Source organism: Rana temporaria, chromosome 3 (genome assembly GCF_905171775.1).
Source record: "Rana temporaria chromosome 3, aRanTem1.1, whole genome shotgun sequence".
NCBI classification, from domain to species: Eukaryota; Metazoa; Chordata; class Amphibia; order Anura; family Ranidae; genus Rana; species Rana temporaria.
The window spans coordinates 467,571,210-467,586,698 of record NC_053491.1 but is presented as its reverse complement, the minus strand read 5'-3'; the positions used below and the strand labels follow the sequence as shown (position 1 = coordinate 467,586,698).

Below are 15,489 nucleotides of genomic sequence, written 5' to 3'. Positions count from 1 at the left end.
CTACTCACCATGGTCGACCAAAGGAGTTGAGAGCAGATGTTCAGGATCTTTGGGAAATGGACGTATGAGTGCTGCCAGCATTGCTGCAGAGGTTGAAGGGGTGGGGGGGGTCAGCCCTCAGACCATATGCCGTACACTGCATTGAAGTGGTCTGCGTGGCATAGAATACATTAAGGTGAAAATGGGGAATTTAAAAGCCCCTTAAAGTGGCTCCCAGCCCCCCCCCCCCCCCCCAGCATGTGAATCGAGTACATTGTACCCCTACACCAAAATTAAAGAGGCCTCCCACCAACTGCTGTCTTTTTGCTTTGACAGCTATTAAATAGGCAAGGGTGGGGGCCACCCTCTAATGTAATGGATGACCCCACCCCCTCTGTCACATGACATCAGTAGGGGTGGTGTCACTCAGTTATGGCACTGGGTGGCCCCACCCTTGCCTATATCAGCTGTCAAAGCCAAGCGAGGTAAAGCTTTCATTTTTATATTCTTTGGGTCCAGTGAATGAAGATTTACAACATCGCAGGACACTTTTAATTAAAGGAATTGTCAAACTGTCCTTTGTGGCTTTTACTTTGTACCCATTCACAAAAAATGAAAAGTCTGTCCCCCAATACCCATTCACATGGGGGGCTAGGATCTGGGGTTCCCCTTGTTAAAGGGCACTTACAGATTCTGGTTGCTGGAAGAGGCTCTTGTCCCCAACATAAAGGTGCTTTTGGGCTCCCCAAAGCCCCCTGGTATGGTTCATGAGGGGGGCCCACCCACTTCCCCCTTTCCTGGCCTACCAGGCGGCTTGCTCAGATAAGGGTCTGGTATTGATTTGTGTGGAGTTACCCTTAAAGTCTATGCCTTGGTAGGCCAAGATCTCACACAGTGCAGCAAAAGAGGCTTTGGCCTAGTTCCTCTGGCTTTTTATCTCCTCCCCCACAGCCCTTTGCTGCTGCCTGATTGTAAACTCCCTATTGGAAGAGCCTGAGCCAGACAACTGCCAATCAGGAGTTTACAAACACGCAGTTCTGAGTGTCTGTATGGAGAGAGAAAGGGGTGAGAACACACACACACACACACACACACACACACACACACACACACACACACACACTATATATATATATGGCCACTGTGTAAGCAGCCTTAGTGTGGTGCCTGGACTTGGCACCTGAGCCGAGATTGGCCAAAGGATGCAAGTCAGGTGCATGCTTTGGCCAATCAGCAGCTGTCAACGCACTAAGATTTCACAGTGCATTATGGTGCGCTCTGTGGTGGGCAAACTTTCTGTGAGCGCCCCATATGATCTGCGAATAAACGCATGTTTGAGTTGAACTTACACGACTCAAACATACATCTGGAGCATCCCTACTGGATAAAAGGATACCAAACGTGGTCTCATTTCACAATATGGTATACTTTACAAGTTCAAAGAATCAATGGACTTACCAGCAAGGACACATTGGGTACTAGACTAGATCAGATGACCAATGGAGAAGCAGTACCGTCAGCGGTCCCCATAGTCTCTTTATCCCCTAAATCTAACATAGACAATATACACCAGAGAAGCTGTATAAATGAAAGTGTAGACACATACACACCTATGCACTAGATGTAATGGGTACCCAGCTTATTTAATACATGTTATGGAGATTCTCCAAACTCCATTGATATTGTCGGGCGTCCAACAGTATCTTTGGGCCAAAGATGCCAATGGAGCCAGGTACATGCCATTTTAGCATGTTAGACAAAGCTAGGACTCCCCATTATACCAAGAGTAATACATCCATTTTTCTTTCAGGCTCGCAAGCTCATAGCATTAAAATGAAATCAATAGACGATGATTAATTATTTGTTTTATTTTTCCACAGACAGCAGATACTGTGGCTTTTTCAGAGATTTCCCAATGAACACTGCACACACCATGACAACAAGAAGACTAAGACATCCGACAGCCACCAACACCCAGAGCTCCGCAGGGGCAGACTCTTCCCTCGTCACTGCAGCCGCAACATCCCTTTGTGAAGGTCCAATCACAAGCAGAGGTCCCAAAGTGGCCACAGTTTGTCCCTCTTCTGTGTGGGGTTCTTAACAGGAGAAAAGTGAGAGATCAATAGACACATTTCTGTACAATTCCATGCAGTTTAAGAGCCTGCAGTTAATCTAGCTTTTACACAAATGTCCAGAAATTAGCACCCATTTTAGACCCTCAAATCCTTAAATTGTTCAAGTCAATATTGACAGAATTTGGATGAAACTAATGGTTAACTTCCTAGGTTGTGGTATGAGCTGTTGGAGGATCCCCCCTATTCTAGTTATGATAGAAGTGACAGTGGGAAGGTTTCCACTGGTGACAAGCAATATAAAGCCATCAGGATTCAGGGAGTCCCGGAGCGAATGGAGTTAAGGGGAGGGACAGCATGACAGGGATGAACTGGCCATAGGAGGAAGGGGAGGTGTAGCCTGTTAGGGGGCGGCAGAGGCGGGAAGAGCGGAGGAAGTGACGTATCGTCATTCCTCCAATGGTAGCTGAAGAGTTCCAGCCAGGTTTAGACCTTTCACTGGTCCTAGTGAGATTGTCTAGAACCTTCAGGTCCCTGGTGAAAAAAACGAGACCCCCCGACTACCGCCAGGGCCCCTTCCATCAGTCCTGGCACCCTTTACTCCTTTAAATCTCACGGCAAGTCACATGACTTGGTTGCGAGTGTGAACCAAGCCTTATGATCCAGCATCTTGGGGAGATATTCTCCAACTCTTAAAACTGAATTTGAAAACATATTCAATACTTGAAACCCGTTGGCAGGGATCCAGTCACAATTTGTACCACATTGAGTTTCGTCTGTTCCTGTAATCAAATGTCACAAAACATCCTCAGTGTTGCCTCTAGCCCTGTTCTGACAGATTTATCCCCTGCACAGGTTACGAGGGATACCCCGATTTGATTAGAACGATCATCTCCTCTTAGTACATGCCAGTATTGTTTAAAAAAAAAAGTCAGCGCACCGCCAGGAATATGCCAACCTCACCGCCCTGCTAGAATCCGAGAAGGATGGGAATTTACACTATAGCTGGTCTTTTTACATACTCTGAGTATGCATTACTTTTTTGTTTTATTTTAATAAAAGGTAAATTGAATTTCATACGATGGAAAGTCTTCTTTCATTCAATGGGGGGGGGGGGGGTCTCAAAGTTTACCCAGAAAGGAGATTAGCTTCTTCTAATCTGGCTCAAGGACCTAAACCATCTGCCCCGCTCCATCATAGGAGAGGCCTTTCCCAGATGAGAGCAGTCATCCAATTCTGGATTGGCGATTGTCATGGACCTTAGAATGCTTAAGTGTTTCTACTTGAAATCTGTTACACAGTGGGGGGGGGGGGTCTTCTGCCCTGTCTTAAGGCTAACCCCCCCCCCCCCTCCAGACGGCTCCATGGTCTGGAGGAAAAGCATTGTTCTGCGTTTGGCTGTTTGTGTACTGCGATTGCCCCTTGGGGCTTCTGTCTCATTACACATATCAGTCCTCCTATTCAAGCTATCGGACCAATCCCTGCTGACCCTGTTTCAAGTCTTCATTTGCATGGCCAAGGGGACCTTATTGAGAACTACAATGTACTTTATAATTGACCAATAGGAAAGGGGTTGTTGGGGGCAGCATGTTCAAACTGCTGTACAAAAGTGTGTTGTGTGCATCCAATAAAAGTTTCCTGTTCGAACACATACAGCCTGCCTGGTGTTTGTTCTGATGGATTTCAAACAGCACATAGCTGTAGTTCGAATCCCAGAGCCTTGGATGACCGAACCATCAGACGTTGCAATCTGATTCAATAGCAGCAGAGGAGTATCGGGAGAGTGGAACCGAGCGAGCAAGGGTCTCGTTACCACTTGCCATCTGGTAAGTGTGCTGTGGTGAAGGGATTGGTCATGTTGCGTTTGTGAATCATTAGCATCACGAGAGTACCCTGAAAAGAGAGCCCCTAACCTTCACTTTGAGTGATTCACCATTTAAATTTTTAGCGTTTATGCTCATTATCATTTAGGGCAGCCCTTTTTCTTTACAGCACAATACCAATTTGAAAGTCATGTCAAAAGTTACGCCAATACTTGTTATCACCTACATTCATAACATTGTATCTAGCAGCTGCCAGTTAACTCACCATCCAAGACGTCCCTCTTGCCTCTTGGCCTTCCAAATCTGCCCCTTCCTCCAGAAACCAGAGCAGTAGGGTTGCTGCAGGTGCCTGTACCACAACACTGGCAGATACTGCTGGGGCCCTCAACTGCAGACCAGCTAGAGAAACCAATTGTTAGACAAGTCTACATTTAGAAGCAATACTTGAAGTTCTGGTGAACCAATGCTGTAGAGTAGTATTTAACTTTGTGGGGCCAAAGCCTACTGGATGCAATAGTATGCTAAAGATATGCTTTTATTAAAGGAGGAATTATAAACCTTACCTGCACAAGTGCATTGATCATGTAGTTTCATGTGTTGGCAATACAGCCAGCCCCCCCCCATTCCTTGTAACTTACACTCAAAACACAAGGCATGGCACTAAACAGGTTAATGCATGACCTCTAACAGAGACCTGATATTTTCTGAGAAGCTTTATGTATCCCACAATCCCTGGATCCGAGTTCTGCAGTGGAACTAGTAAATTGGATCAAATTAAAGCCCTATTAAGCATGCCTCGTGCATGCTCTACTTCCCTGAAGATTGTCCAATCAGTGCTCATGTGATCTCCAAGGTTTTGATCACATAGCATCTGTGGATGGACTAGGAGCAGCATACACATCACAGCAGTTCACTGGCAGATCGGCCAATAGCTACACCAGGGCTCAAAATTTCAAGTCCTGAGCTACTAGCCAGGCCTCAAGGGTTACTCACCACCAGTTGCCCCACCCAACCCCTGCCCCTAAACACACCCTCATATTTTATCACATGAAATTACACTTAATAACTTAATTCTGCATAGAACATTAACAACTTTATCCATACCCAAAAATGCAGCCATGTCCCGGTCCTCAGTGCAGCCTGTGTTCCAGCGATCATAGGGGGATGAGAGGGGAGAGCCACCACCTGGCTAAATAGAGCGCTGAGGAACAAGACAGCTTTCATTACAATAGCTGTGCGTTTCCCCCCTGTGTGGCGCCATAGACAGCCCCTTGTCCGGGGAACTTTGACAGACAGATCACCGTCCCAGGATTGGACGGTGATCTGTCTATCAAAGTGCCCGGACAAGGGGGAGGGGCTGTATATGGCACCGCACGGTGGGGAAACATAACTATTGTAATGAAAGCTGTCATGTTCCCCAGCGCTCTAATTAGCCAGGCGGCGGCTCTCCTCCCCTACGATAGCTGGGACACAGGCAATACAACCCGGGCCGACGGTGGTGCTTGTCCCCCCCCAGGCAGCCCACACTCACCCCCTCTCAAAACCCACTCGCAAAATGCGAGCTGATTTTGAGGGCTGAGCTCCACTTCCACTGAGGTGACAAGTGTATAAACTTCTGGGCGGAAGGCATCAATTATTTATTTGATACCATTGTAGATGCCTTTCATCAGTTAAGGAACTGAATGATTTTTTTTTTTTAAATCTTGAAACTGGGCCTAGTGTTTTTATTCTAATGGGAAGATGGCAAAAATGTTTTCCAGTGGTCTAAGGCTTAAAGATTTACTCCTCACTGAGAATTCACTAGCCAAAACCCTACAGACCATAAAAAAAAAAAAACACACACACACACACACACACACACTATTGGTCAAAGTTTGAAGACCAGCACTCTGTCAGATTGGTATTGCCATCTGTATCCCTGCTGCAGATTCTCTCCTACTGGTGAAATGGTTATACTGAAAGGAAACCAGTCTAATGGTGCTTCAGTAGGGGTTCCCAACATTCTTACACCAATTGTGTCTAGGTTGTGGCAAACATGTGTCACTGGACCAGTTAAGATCTATGCAGGAGGAGCTTTCCATCCAAAACCAAGACTTTAAAATTATAGATTTAGTAGTGAGCCACTAGATGGCCAATAAGTGAGGCTCATGATTTGCAAGCATGCTGATCTTTTGACACAGAACAGCAATACCTCATGCTAGGTCCATACTCCTTCAGCCTTTACTTCACAAATTCTGATTGACCACATTACAGGTCTGCCCAAAACATTAAGACAAAGTAGTAGAGAAACATAGGTTTAGCATCCCACCCAGAGGTTTGCCCTTCATCTTTCCCAATCCAGAAAGAAGTGCATAGGCAATTATAACCCGAAGAGCCAAAGGCAGCTTATGTCCAAATGTTTTTTTCCCCCCTCCCAAGCTTAGACATGACTGCATGTCCTAAGAGCCAATGCAGGGGTCCAACACCCAGACTGGTATTGGTCTGTTGACTGGGCTGCACAGCGGGAGGCAAGCGCGACTATGGCCAGACTGCAGTCGCCACTTCAACGCTATGCAGAAATGTCCTCTCCTGGTTCTTTGGGAGGAGCCGTTAATATGATCCAGTGCTTTAGCTCCTCCTGCCCTGCTGAAAGGATGACATTGTTGGCAGGATTGTGACCCTGCTGAGGACAGGCTGGAATCTGCCTCTGCCCTGCCAAAGGTAGGGCTGCAAGGGAGGCAGAGTGAAAAAAGGGGCACCAATTACAGAGAAAAGGGAGCCCGATATGAAGGGAACTGCACTTACCCATCACCAACTGCCCACCTACCCCCCCCAACACACAACCAGACCACAGCGGTGCAAACACCAAGGTATTTATCCTAAAAAGCAGATGCATGCTACCATATGGATCATGCTGGCAGCAGGTATGACCATTAGTCCTTGGATGTTTTTCTCTATATTATGTATAATGGTTGCTGGCCAATGTCCCTGTAAAATCTGCCGTTATACATTTTAGAAAGCCACCACGTTATCGGTTCACAGAGTCATTGTTCTAGGTATAGTACCACAGAAATGTGTTCAATAATCCATGGAACCACAAGCAACCATTTCAGGTTACCATCTCACCTTTGAGTGGCTTTGCTATAGGAACAGGCCTTGTTCATGGCATCAGGGACCTGGGTGGTTGCAGCAGCTCTCAGGTAACAGGTTATGTAGATCTGGATTGGGAAGTATATAAATTAGGTTGTCAGTTCTTACAAGGCACCCATCTGTACCAGTCAATGCAAACTGTCCTCACCAGAGAGGCATCATTTCCTAGAAATCGGAAAGCATCCACTGTGAACTGGAGCTTGTCTGGCTCAACCCTCGGGGTGATGAAGGCTGAAGAGGAGTCATCTTGCATTCCATCAACTAGACAGCTGTAGAGAAAAGGTCAGTTGAGTGGGGTCATTATAGCAGCAACACAACCCCCCCCCCCCCCCCGAAAAAAAAAAAAAAAAAAAAAAACACCCCATACCCATTTTCTTCAATGAGGCCATAACTAGGAGAAGAGGTGGGATCAGGAGATATGGTGGTCACACATCGGTCAATATACAGGATCAGTCCAACGTGGTTCTGAGTGTCCACAGAGGCCTCTATGTAGAGAATATCGCCAAGCTGATAGATGGGAGAACTTCTAGGGCCACTCCAGTCCTCTATAGACAAGACAGGAGATTACATTGTAAAGTTCAGACAACAGTCCCCCCTCCTAATTAATTTTCTTTGCTTAACTCACCAGTCATTAGCCTCAAGGAGAAGGACAGCCTCTCTTCTATGGACACTGTGGTGCTGAATGGAACCCATGTTGGCTCAATGGCTTTGCTGCTTACATTGGCATGCCTATACAGAGAACAGGAGTGTCAGTAATGAAATCATGTTAATTCGAGAGATCCACATTAACAGTTTAACCACTTGCCACCCACCGTCAAACAACAGCGGAGCTGTGTGGCTCTTGTTCTGGGACGCCATCCCAAAACAGGCACGCAGCACGACTGCACCATGCCGCTAGGACATGGCACGACCCTGATCTCTGTAAAAAGCTGTAATTCTAAGCATGTGATTGACTGTGTCCAATCGCAGAAAGTCACATGTAAACACAGATGCCAGTAACTGACGCTCTTTGCCTCACAGTGTGTGGCGAGGAAAGCCGATCAGCGGCATCTCCTCACATAGGGACAACAAAACATGTAATCAGAACACTGATCATCAGTGCCCCGATTATATCGCCACCTCATCAGTGCCCACTAGTGATGGAAGCTTCACAAAATGTTTTAGTTAATAAAAACCCTCAGCAGCGATTAAATATCACCAAAAGAAAGTGACATTTGTGTGAAGATTATATAATAAAAAAAAAATAATAAAAAAAAGTATTTGGGTACAGTGTTGCATGACCACACATTTGTCATTCAAAGTGACAGCGCTGAAAGCTGAAAAAATGGCCTGGGCAGGAAGGAGGTGCAAGTGCCCTGTAGGCAAGTGGTTAATGGGGTCACTTTTAAAAGAACATAAACAGCACCATGGTAGCTGCCATTGCCAACTTGTTTGTTACCAGGATGACAACCTATGATTTGCAACTATCTAGCAAGTTACTGACATAACTAGTATGAAGGATGGTAGTTCAAAATGGCTCCTTCCTTTGGCTGGAAAGCAATTCACAAGATAGTGATGCCAGATTCAGTACAACATCCCTGAAGCTTGCACTTATAATTTGAGGCTAGATGCTTTTGCCCACTCAAAATTTAGAATTCATATTACCTCTAGTGTTGCTCACGAATATTCGCATTGCGAATATTCGACTCGAATATAGCATATTCGAGAAATCGCGCTATATTTCGAATTTCGCGGTGAATATTCGCAATTCCGAATATTCGCATTTTTTCAATTTGATTTTTAAAACAGATCACATCCTATCGACGTCTAAAAGCATTGCTGGTATGATTAGAGACCCTGGGCCGAGTAGCTAAGCTGAGGCGATCCTTTTATGTGGCCAAATTGAAAAAAAAAAAATTGCGATTTTTCGCTATTGCGAATGCGAAAATGATTGCGAATTTTCGATAACTGTGGTAGGAGAACTCTGATTGTCTCTGATGCAAAAGGGGGGGGCTTTGTGTATGTGTATGTTATGAATATTTGTATGTTTGATATTATTTTTTGTAAGAAGGAAAAAATTGCGCATACCTTAAAAAAGGGGAGAATACAGCAGCAACTCAAAAATGTTATACAACATAAATTAATACAAGACAGAAAATGGAGTCGCTCTACAAGAATAAAAAATATGTCTAGTGACAAGACATGTGGGCAAATTATAAAATAAGCAAGCGCAAATAACTTGTGAAATACACAGTGAAACAAATATATAAAGAAATATAGTCCCAATAATAGAAAAATAATCTTTCATAAAAATGTCTTTGATATGTGAAGTGAAAAAAAGTCCAAAGCATGCAGCATGAACGTGTTCAATCTTCAAGGTGTTTGATTGACAAACGGCTGTGACAGATGGATAGAGTAAAGAATCACCACCAATGCAAAACACTTTTTATTTTCTATTGTAAAATATCAAGAATATTCTGAGCCAATCAGAGTGCTCCTTCTGCATTTGCCGAATATTCGCAATTATTTTGTATTGTAAAATATCAAGAATATTCTGAGCCAATCAGAGTGCTCCTTCCGCATTTGCCGAATATTCGCAATTATTTTGTATTGTAAAATATCACGAATATTCTGAGCCAATCAGAGTGCTCCTACAGCATTTCTCGAAATTGCGCAATAAATATCGCATTCGCATGTTGCGATATTTCGATAAAATATCACGAATATTCTGAGCCAATCAGAGCGCTCCTCCAGCATTTCTCGAAATTGCGCAATAAATATCGCATTCGCATGTTGCGATATTTCGATAAAATATCACGAATATTCTGAGCCAATCAGAGTGCTCCTACCGCAGTTATCAAAAAATCGCAATTATTTTCGCATTCGCAATAGCGAAAAATCGCAATCATTTACTTTCGATAAAATATCACGAATATTCGAATTTAGCGAATATATCTCGAATATTCGAATATATATTCGAGATATATCGCGAAATCGAATATGGCATATTCTGCTCAAAACTAATTACCTCGACATCCTGTTCAGATTACGATGGTCACTCTTGCACCAAGGAAAGTGGAATCCAGATGACAACTGAGCTCTGCCATCTTTAAAATGACATTCAGTTAAGCCACGAGGTCACCTAATGGTATCCCATCATTGTCAATGCTGATCCTTTAACTACCACACTTGCTTAACAGAGGCCATTGTTGATCACTGCAGTAGAGATGCCACGTTGTAGGTACGGGTTACATGTATACAAATACCTACATCCAGGCATTTTTTATTCTCAGAAAATAGGTGCAGGAAATCAACCACGACCCCCCCAAATCCCTCCCTCTACCCCACACACAGCCGCCATAAAAAATAGTGGGTGTGGTCAAATTTCACAATGGGAGGGTCTTAAAGGGGCATTAAATACCAGAAGTGCATTACGTACAGAGTTGGGGGGGGGGTTTACACAAAGAGTGCAGAGTTCAGGGTTGCGCTACATGTAGAGTCAGTGGTACACTACCTACAGTTCAGGGGGTGAGCTTCCCAGAGTGCAGCTTTCTTCCACAGTCACTTACCTCTGCATCCCCTGCTCACATCTCACCCCTCTTCAGGTCGGACCTCTGCATGCAACCCCCCACCCCCTTGTTCTCCCCCCCCCCCCTTAAAAGCTCCACCATCTTCCACATGTCCAACTTTTGATACCGTGTTAAGCTGAAGCACCCAACCAGCTTTACCTTCCCTCAGAAGGTAGTTGGCCCCCATCTCTCACTTGCAGGGAGATCATCCAGTGGGGGTGTTAGCAACTGCACTCTGACCATGTGCATCTCCCTTTTCCCCATCCTGCACTTAGTTGGAGCTGCTCAGGAGATCAGATCTGTGGGAGCCTTTGGGAAACAAGCTGTCACTAGTAAACACAGAAGCTCGACTTCTGTGTTTATAAGTGATGGCGGTTAGCAGAGGGCCTGAGCGAGAGTTGGTGGAACAGAGTTCAGCTGAAGAGGAGAAAAAAAAAAAAATTCCTACATCAGTACAGACTAAGGTGTAGTACAGTTGCACCTAAAAGCAAAGGCTTATGGACCCATTTAGACTTTAGTATCAAAATGGTTTGCCAATACAAAAAAAATGGCTGCACCTCACGTGGGCTCCAAGTAAAGTTTATTGGAATATGAATAATATCCAAAATGACACCAGCAGTGGTCAAGGTAGACGAGTTTAACCAAATGGGTTGCCAATAAAACCAGACAAAAATCAGACGCAAGTGCATGACCTGCAGCAGTTTGGTAGGAGGCATTGACCCCCACCACAATTGATAGCTTAGAAGGCTTGAGGCCCATCAGTTTTTGCTGTCTGTACCCCCCCCCCCCCCTCCCACAATAAGCAGATTAGTTACCAACAGGACTGAACCCAAGAGAAACCCCAAACATTTTTGGAGTGGTCAAAAAGGCCTAGGTGGCAATCAGCACAATGGACGCACTTGTTACAATGGCAAGTCATTGAAGAGATTCTCTGTTTTTTTTTGTCAAAACAGGATGTGAAGGGGGAAGGTCTTGGGAAAAATAAATAAAATAAAGCAGAAAACTTGGTGTGCTGTTCTCTGTTCGAATGGTTTTTGTCTTAAGATATTTACCAGCAAAGATGCCTCGTATCCTAGTGTAGACTCACCGGTAGTAGTAGCACATTATGGGGACCACGGCTGGGTTGGTTCTGATGATTGGAATGGAGGAGGTTGGGCTGTAGGTCAAGTTGGTAGCATAGATCACCCAGTCTTGCATCATCTGTAGAAAAGATCAGAACATTATAAACACTGCGGTGCTACTCATGAGTTAGACAAGTGGCACATCAAATGTTTGGAAACGGAGACAAAGGATGTGTCCCATAGCCAAGACTAGTCACCCAACCATCATGCTAATGTGGATTAAGCCATGCAACTACAGTTTTAGAGGACCCCAACAGGTCTGCTTTAAGGTTCTAAAGACCCTGTCACCAACTTAAAGCAGATGCATTTTCACTAACTGAGTAGCCTACTCGAGAACATTCCAACTCCCTAGCAGCACAGGTCCCCCTCCTTACACCTTGTAGACACACACACACACACACACACTTAAAAACCCTGTAACAAAGTAAAATTCAGCAAAAGAGCATTGGAGGCTTAGGCCGCTTTCCACATCATTGTCCCCCCCCCCCCCCAATTGTACATGTGAACAAGGTTGGCAGCACACACAGGTACCCTTCACAGAAAAGCAACAAGGGTTAACAATGAAAAGTGAAATAGTCTCAAAGCAAATCATCTTTCAATTTGCAGAGCCATGGAATATCAGTCTTTAAAGTGGAGTTCCACCCATAAATATAACATTACATCAGTAGTTTAAAAAAAAAAAAATTAGTCCTTTACGAAAAACATTTTTTTTTAGATGCCTTCAAAGTGTTGTTGCTAGGCAGAATAGTTAATCTTCCCACTTCCTGCACCTAGGTGCTTAATGCTTCCTAACCTACACCGCACAGACTCCTGGGAATGTTGTGGGTGTAACTTTCCAGGAGTCTGTGCACTCCCCAGTCTCAAAGAATCATGTGACTTGGAAAGCACAGGTGCTGAAACCTGATCTGACACTGCTTGTGCAGCACTGAGCATGTGCGAGATCTGCAAGGCTGAAATCCAGGAAGTCATACAGTCTGGCTTCATGATGCCCACACTTAAGATGGCCCCAGTCAATTTCTATTTTATAAAGTGTCTAAATGCTGTAACAACCTAACAAAACGGACCTTAGTTTACAGACTAACGTTACTAGAATACATTAAGCTTGTGTATTACAGGGGTATTTATATTTAAAAAGTGAAATTGTGGCCGGAACTCCGCTTTAATAATGTGCACCATTTTTATTACACTTTTGTACATTTGTGTGTTTATTACGGCTATTCAGTGTTGTATGGATGCCAAGATGTATAATGTACGGCATTTTACAATACACTTTGTATGCGTTTGTGTGTATATTATATTTTATATATATTTGCTCATTATAATTTAGGGGTAAGCAATTCTACACTGCACCATTGTACATGAGATGAATGCACAGTGTGCTCTTTTTATTAGGTGTCGTGTTAATGTTGAGATTTGTGAACTCCAGACATCTAAAAATACACAAATCAAGGCAGCTTGGTATTCATTAATATAAAACGAAATGTACGTTTAAAGCGGAGTTCCGCCAAAAAAAATAAAATTAAAAGTCAGCAGCTACAAATACTTCAGCCTGTCCTGGGCGCCCACGATGTCGGCACCCGAAGTGGATCTGTCCCTCGGCTCTCGGGTGCTGCCGCCGCCATCTTCGGTAAGGGGATCAGGAAGTGAAGCCTTGCGGCTTCACTTCCTGGTTCCTTACTGCGCATGCGCGAGTCACGCTGCGTGATCCCACTGGTCCCTACTGTCTTCTGGGACCTGTGTGTCTCCCAGAAGACAGCAGGGGGAGGCGGAAGAGGGGTCGGACGTGGCGTAGGTCACATTGGCGACCTATGCCCAAAAGTGGGAGCAAATGCCGGTATTACACAGGTATCTGCTCCCTCCTCCCCCCTGAAAGGTGCCAAATGTGACATCGGAGGGGGGGGGGGGGGGATTCCGAAAAGCAGAAATTCCATGGGTGGAACTCCGCTTTAAGACGGCACTACAAAGTGCAATAACCCATAGCAACCAGGGTTTAGTTTACTGAAGCCAATGGAGTTGGAAAAAAAAAAAAAAAATAAAGTGTGGAGGATTACCTGCACAGTGTTGCCACAGTCCTGCAGACTAATCTGGAAGATAACTTCATCAGCACTTTGGGTGTTCGGCTTGCAGCTTTGGGGTCCCAGGCTCAGATCAGAAGATTTCACTAGCTTTCCATTCCCATAAAAATCCATCATGACACTGACCACCATGCGGTCCTCTTCACACTGGACACTGATGGGGGAACTGGATGAAATTACAGTCGGGGGCTGCTGGCGGAGCATCCCACCAGCACGTCCACCTGTTGAACCCCTCTGAGCCCCACCTCTAGAAGCCCCAAACCCATATACTGCATTAGCTCCAGAGTAAATCCCTCCAGAACCCCCTCTAGAAGACCCCTGGCTCTGGCCAGGTACAACCCGCTGGTTATTCCTCCACCAGTCTGATTGGCGCCTATGTCTCACCAAGGCTCCATCCCCACTACATCCAAACCCTGGTCCATAAACCAGGGCCAAAAGCAACAGCCAACTACAGTAGCTCCTCACTCCTAAACCCATCCTGCCTGCAAGACCAACAGCACTATGAGGCAGGAAGAAAAAGCTTCCCTTTATACCCCTCCCACCAGTCACTAATACCCCCAGCTGGGGCAATTCATCACCACACCCAAATGGCTTCCTCATTCAGCATTTGGCTAAATTACACAGTTGATCTTTTGATGCTGAGACAGTTAACCACTTGCTGACAGCCGCCTTATTTGAGTGGAGCTACACAGGAGAATTTCAGTAGCTTAGTCCCGCTACTATATTTGTTATGGATTAATCACTAGGAGTAGCAAGTGATCAAAAAACTGATGATACAAATGTCTCTCCATGGAGTACACTATACCAGTGTTTCTCAACTCCAGTCCTCAAGGCGCACCAACAGGTCTTGTTTTCAGGCTTTCCATTATTTTGCACAGGTGATTTTATCAGTTTCACTGCCTTAGTAATTACCACAGCAGTTTCATCTGAGGGAAATCCTGAAAACATGACCTGTTGGTGCGCCCTGAGGACTGGAGTTGAGAAACACTGCACTATACAACCAACATGCATTAGCATAATCTCACATGACTGATCAATGTTTCAATCATGTGCAATTGAAAGCTACAAGATGCTACTGAATACTACCAGTGTAGCTTATACCATAGGGGGGGCGATATATTTCAGGGCCCATTTTTATATTTGGGGGCGTGTTTAATGCACATGTGCCAAAGTTCCTTCTGTTAGGCTGCCCATTACATTTGTACAGATTTTAAATAAACAAGGTGCATCAGCAAGGTGCATTGGGATGCCATTCAGATGTAAATCTGGCCTTGGTGATCATTTGCTAGTCCTAGCGATTAACAGCTAGCGATGTTGTTGGCAGGATTGGGTTTGTAAACTCTCCTGTGTAGCTCTAGTCTTAGGGCTCATTCACATGGTTCTGTACCTATTGCTGAACTGTTTGCAGCAACATGTGTTGTATGCGCTATGGGGTGCCCACCCATTCATGTCTATGAGTGCACCCAACAGAAAACACTTGCATTGCCATGTGTGCACATCAAATAATGATTATGAACATATATAATATGTGAATAGACCCTTCAACTGGATTCACATCCTCATTGTGAATATACTTGCAGTCTTGTGCAGTTATAACATAGATAGTGACATTGCATTGTTGTGTTTTTCCTTCATTTGCATTGATTGTCCAGATAAGAAAATCTGTCTGCTGGTCAGTGGCGATGCATCCATAAGGGACACATGGGCGCTGCTCCCTCTCTCCTGCCACCTCTCTATTTATG

At 44.8% G+C, this 15,489-nt stretch overlaps 1 protein-coding gene across 1 annotated transcript; it reads right to left on the bottom strand.

The window, feature by feature from the left end:
- Positions 1-1,824: 1,824 nt before the first annotated feature.
- On the bottom strand, positions 1,825-14,261 carry LOC120933599 (zona pellucida sperm-binding protein 3-like). The gene is made up of 8 exons (XM_040346887.1): positions 13,724-14,261; positions 11,639-11,751; positions 7,629-7,732; positions 7,371-7,548; positions 7,152-7,272; positions 6,980-7,071; positions 4,140-4,273; positions 1,825-2,075 (listed from the first exon to the last, which is right to left on the bottom strand). The coding sequence occupies exons 1-8, from the start codon at positions 14,222-14,224 to the stop codon at positions 1,846-1,848; spliced, it is 1,473 nt and encodes a 490-aa protein (XP_040202821.1). The 5' UTR covers positions 14,225-14,261; the 3' UTR covers positions 1,825-1,845.
- Between the last annotated feature and the right edge of the window lie 1,228 nt (positions 14,262-15,489).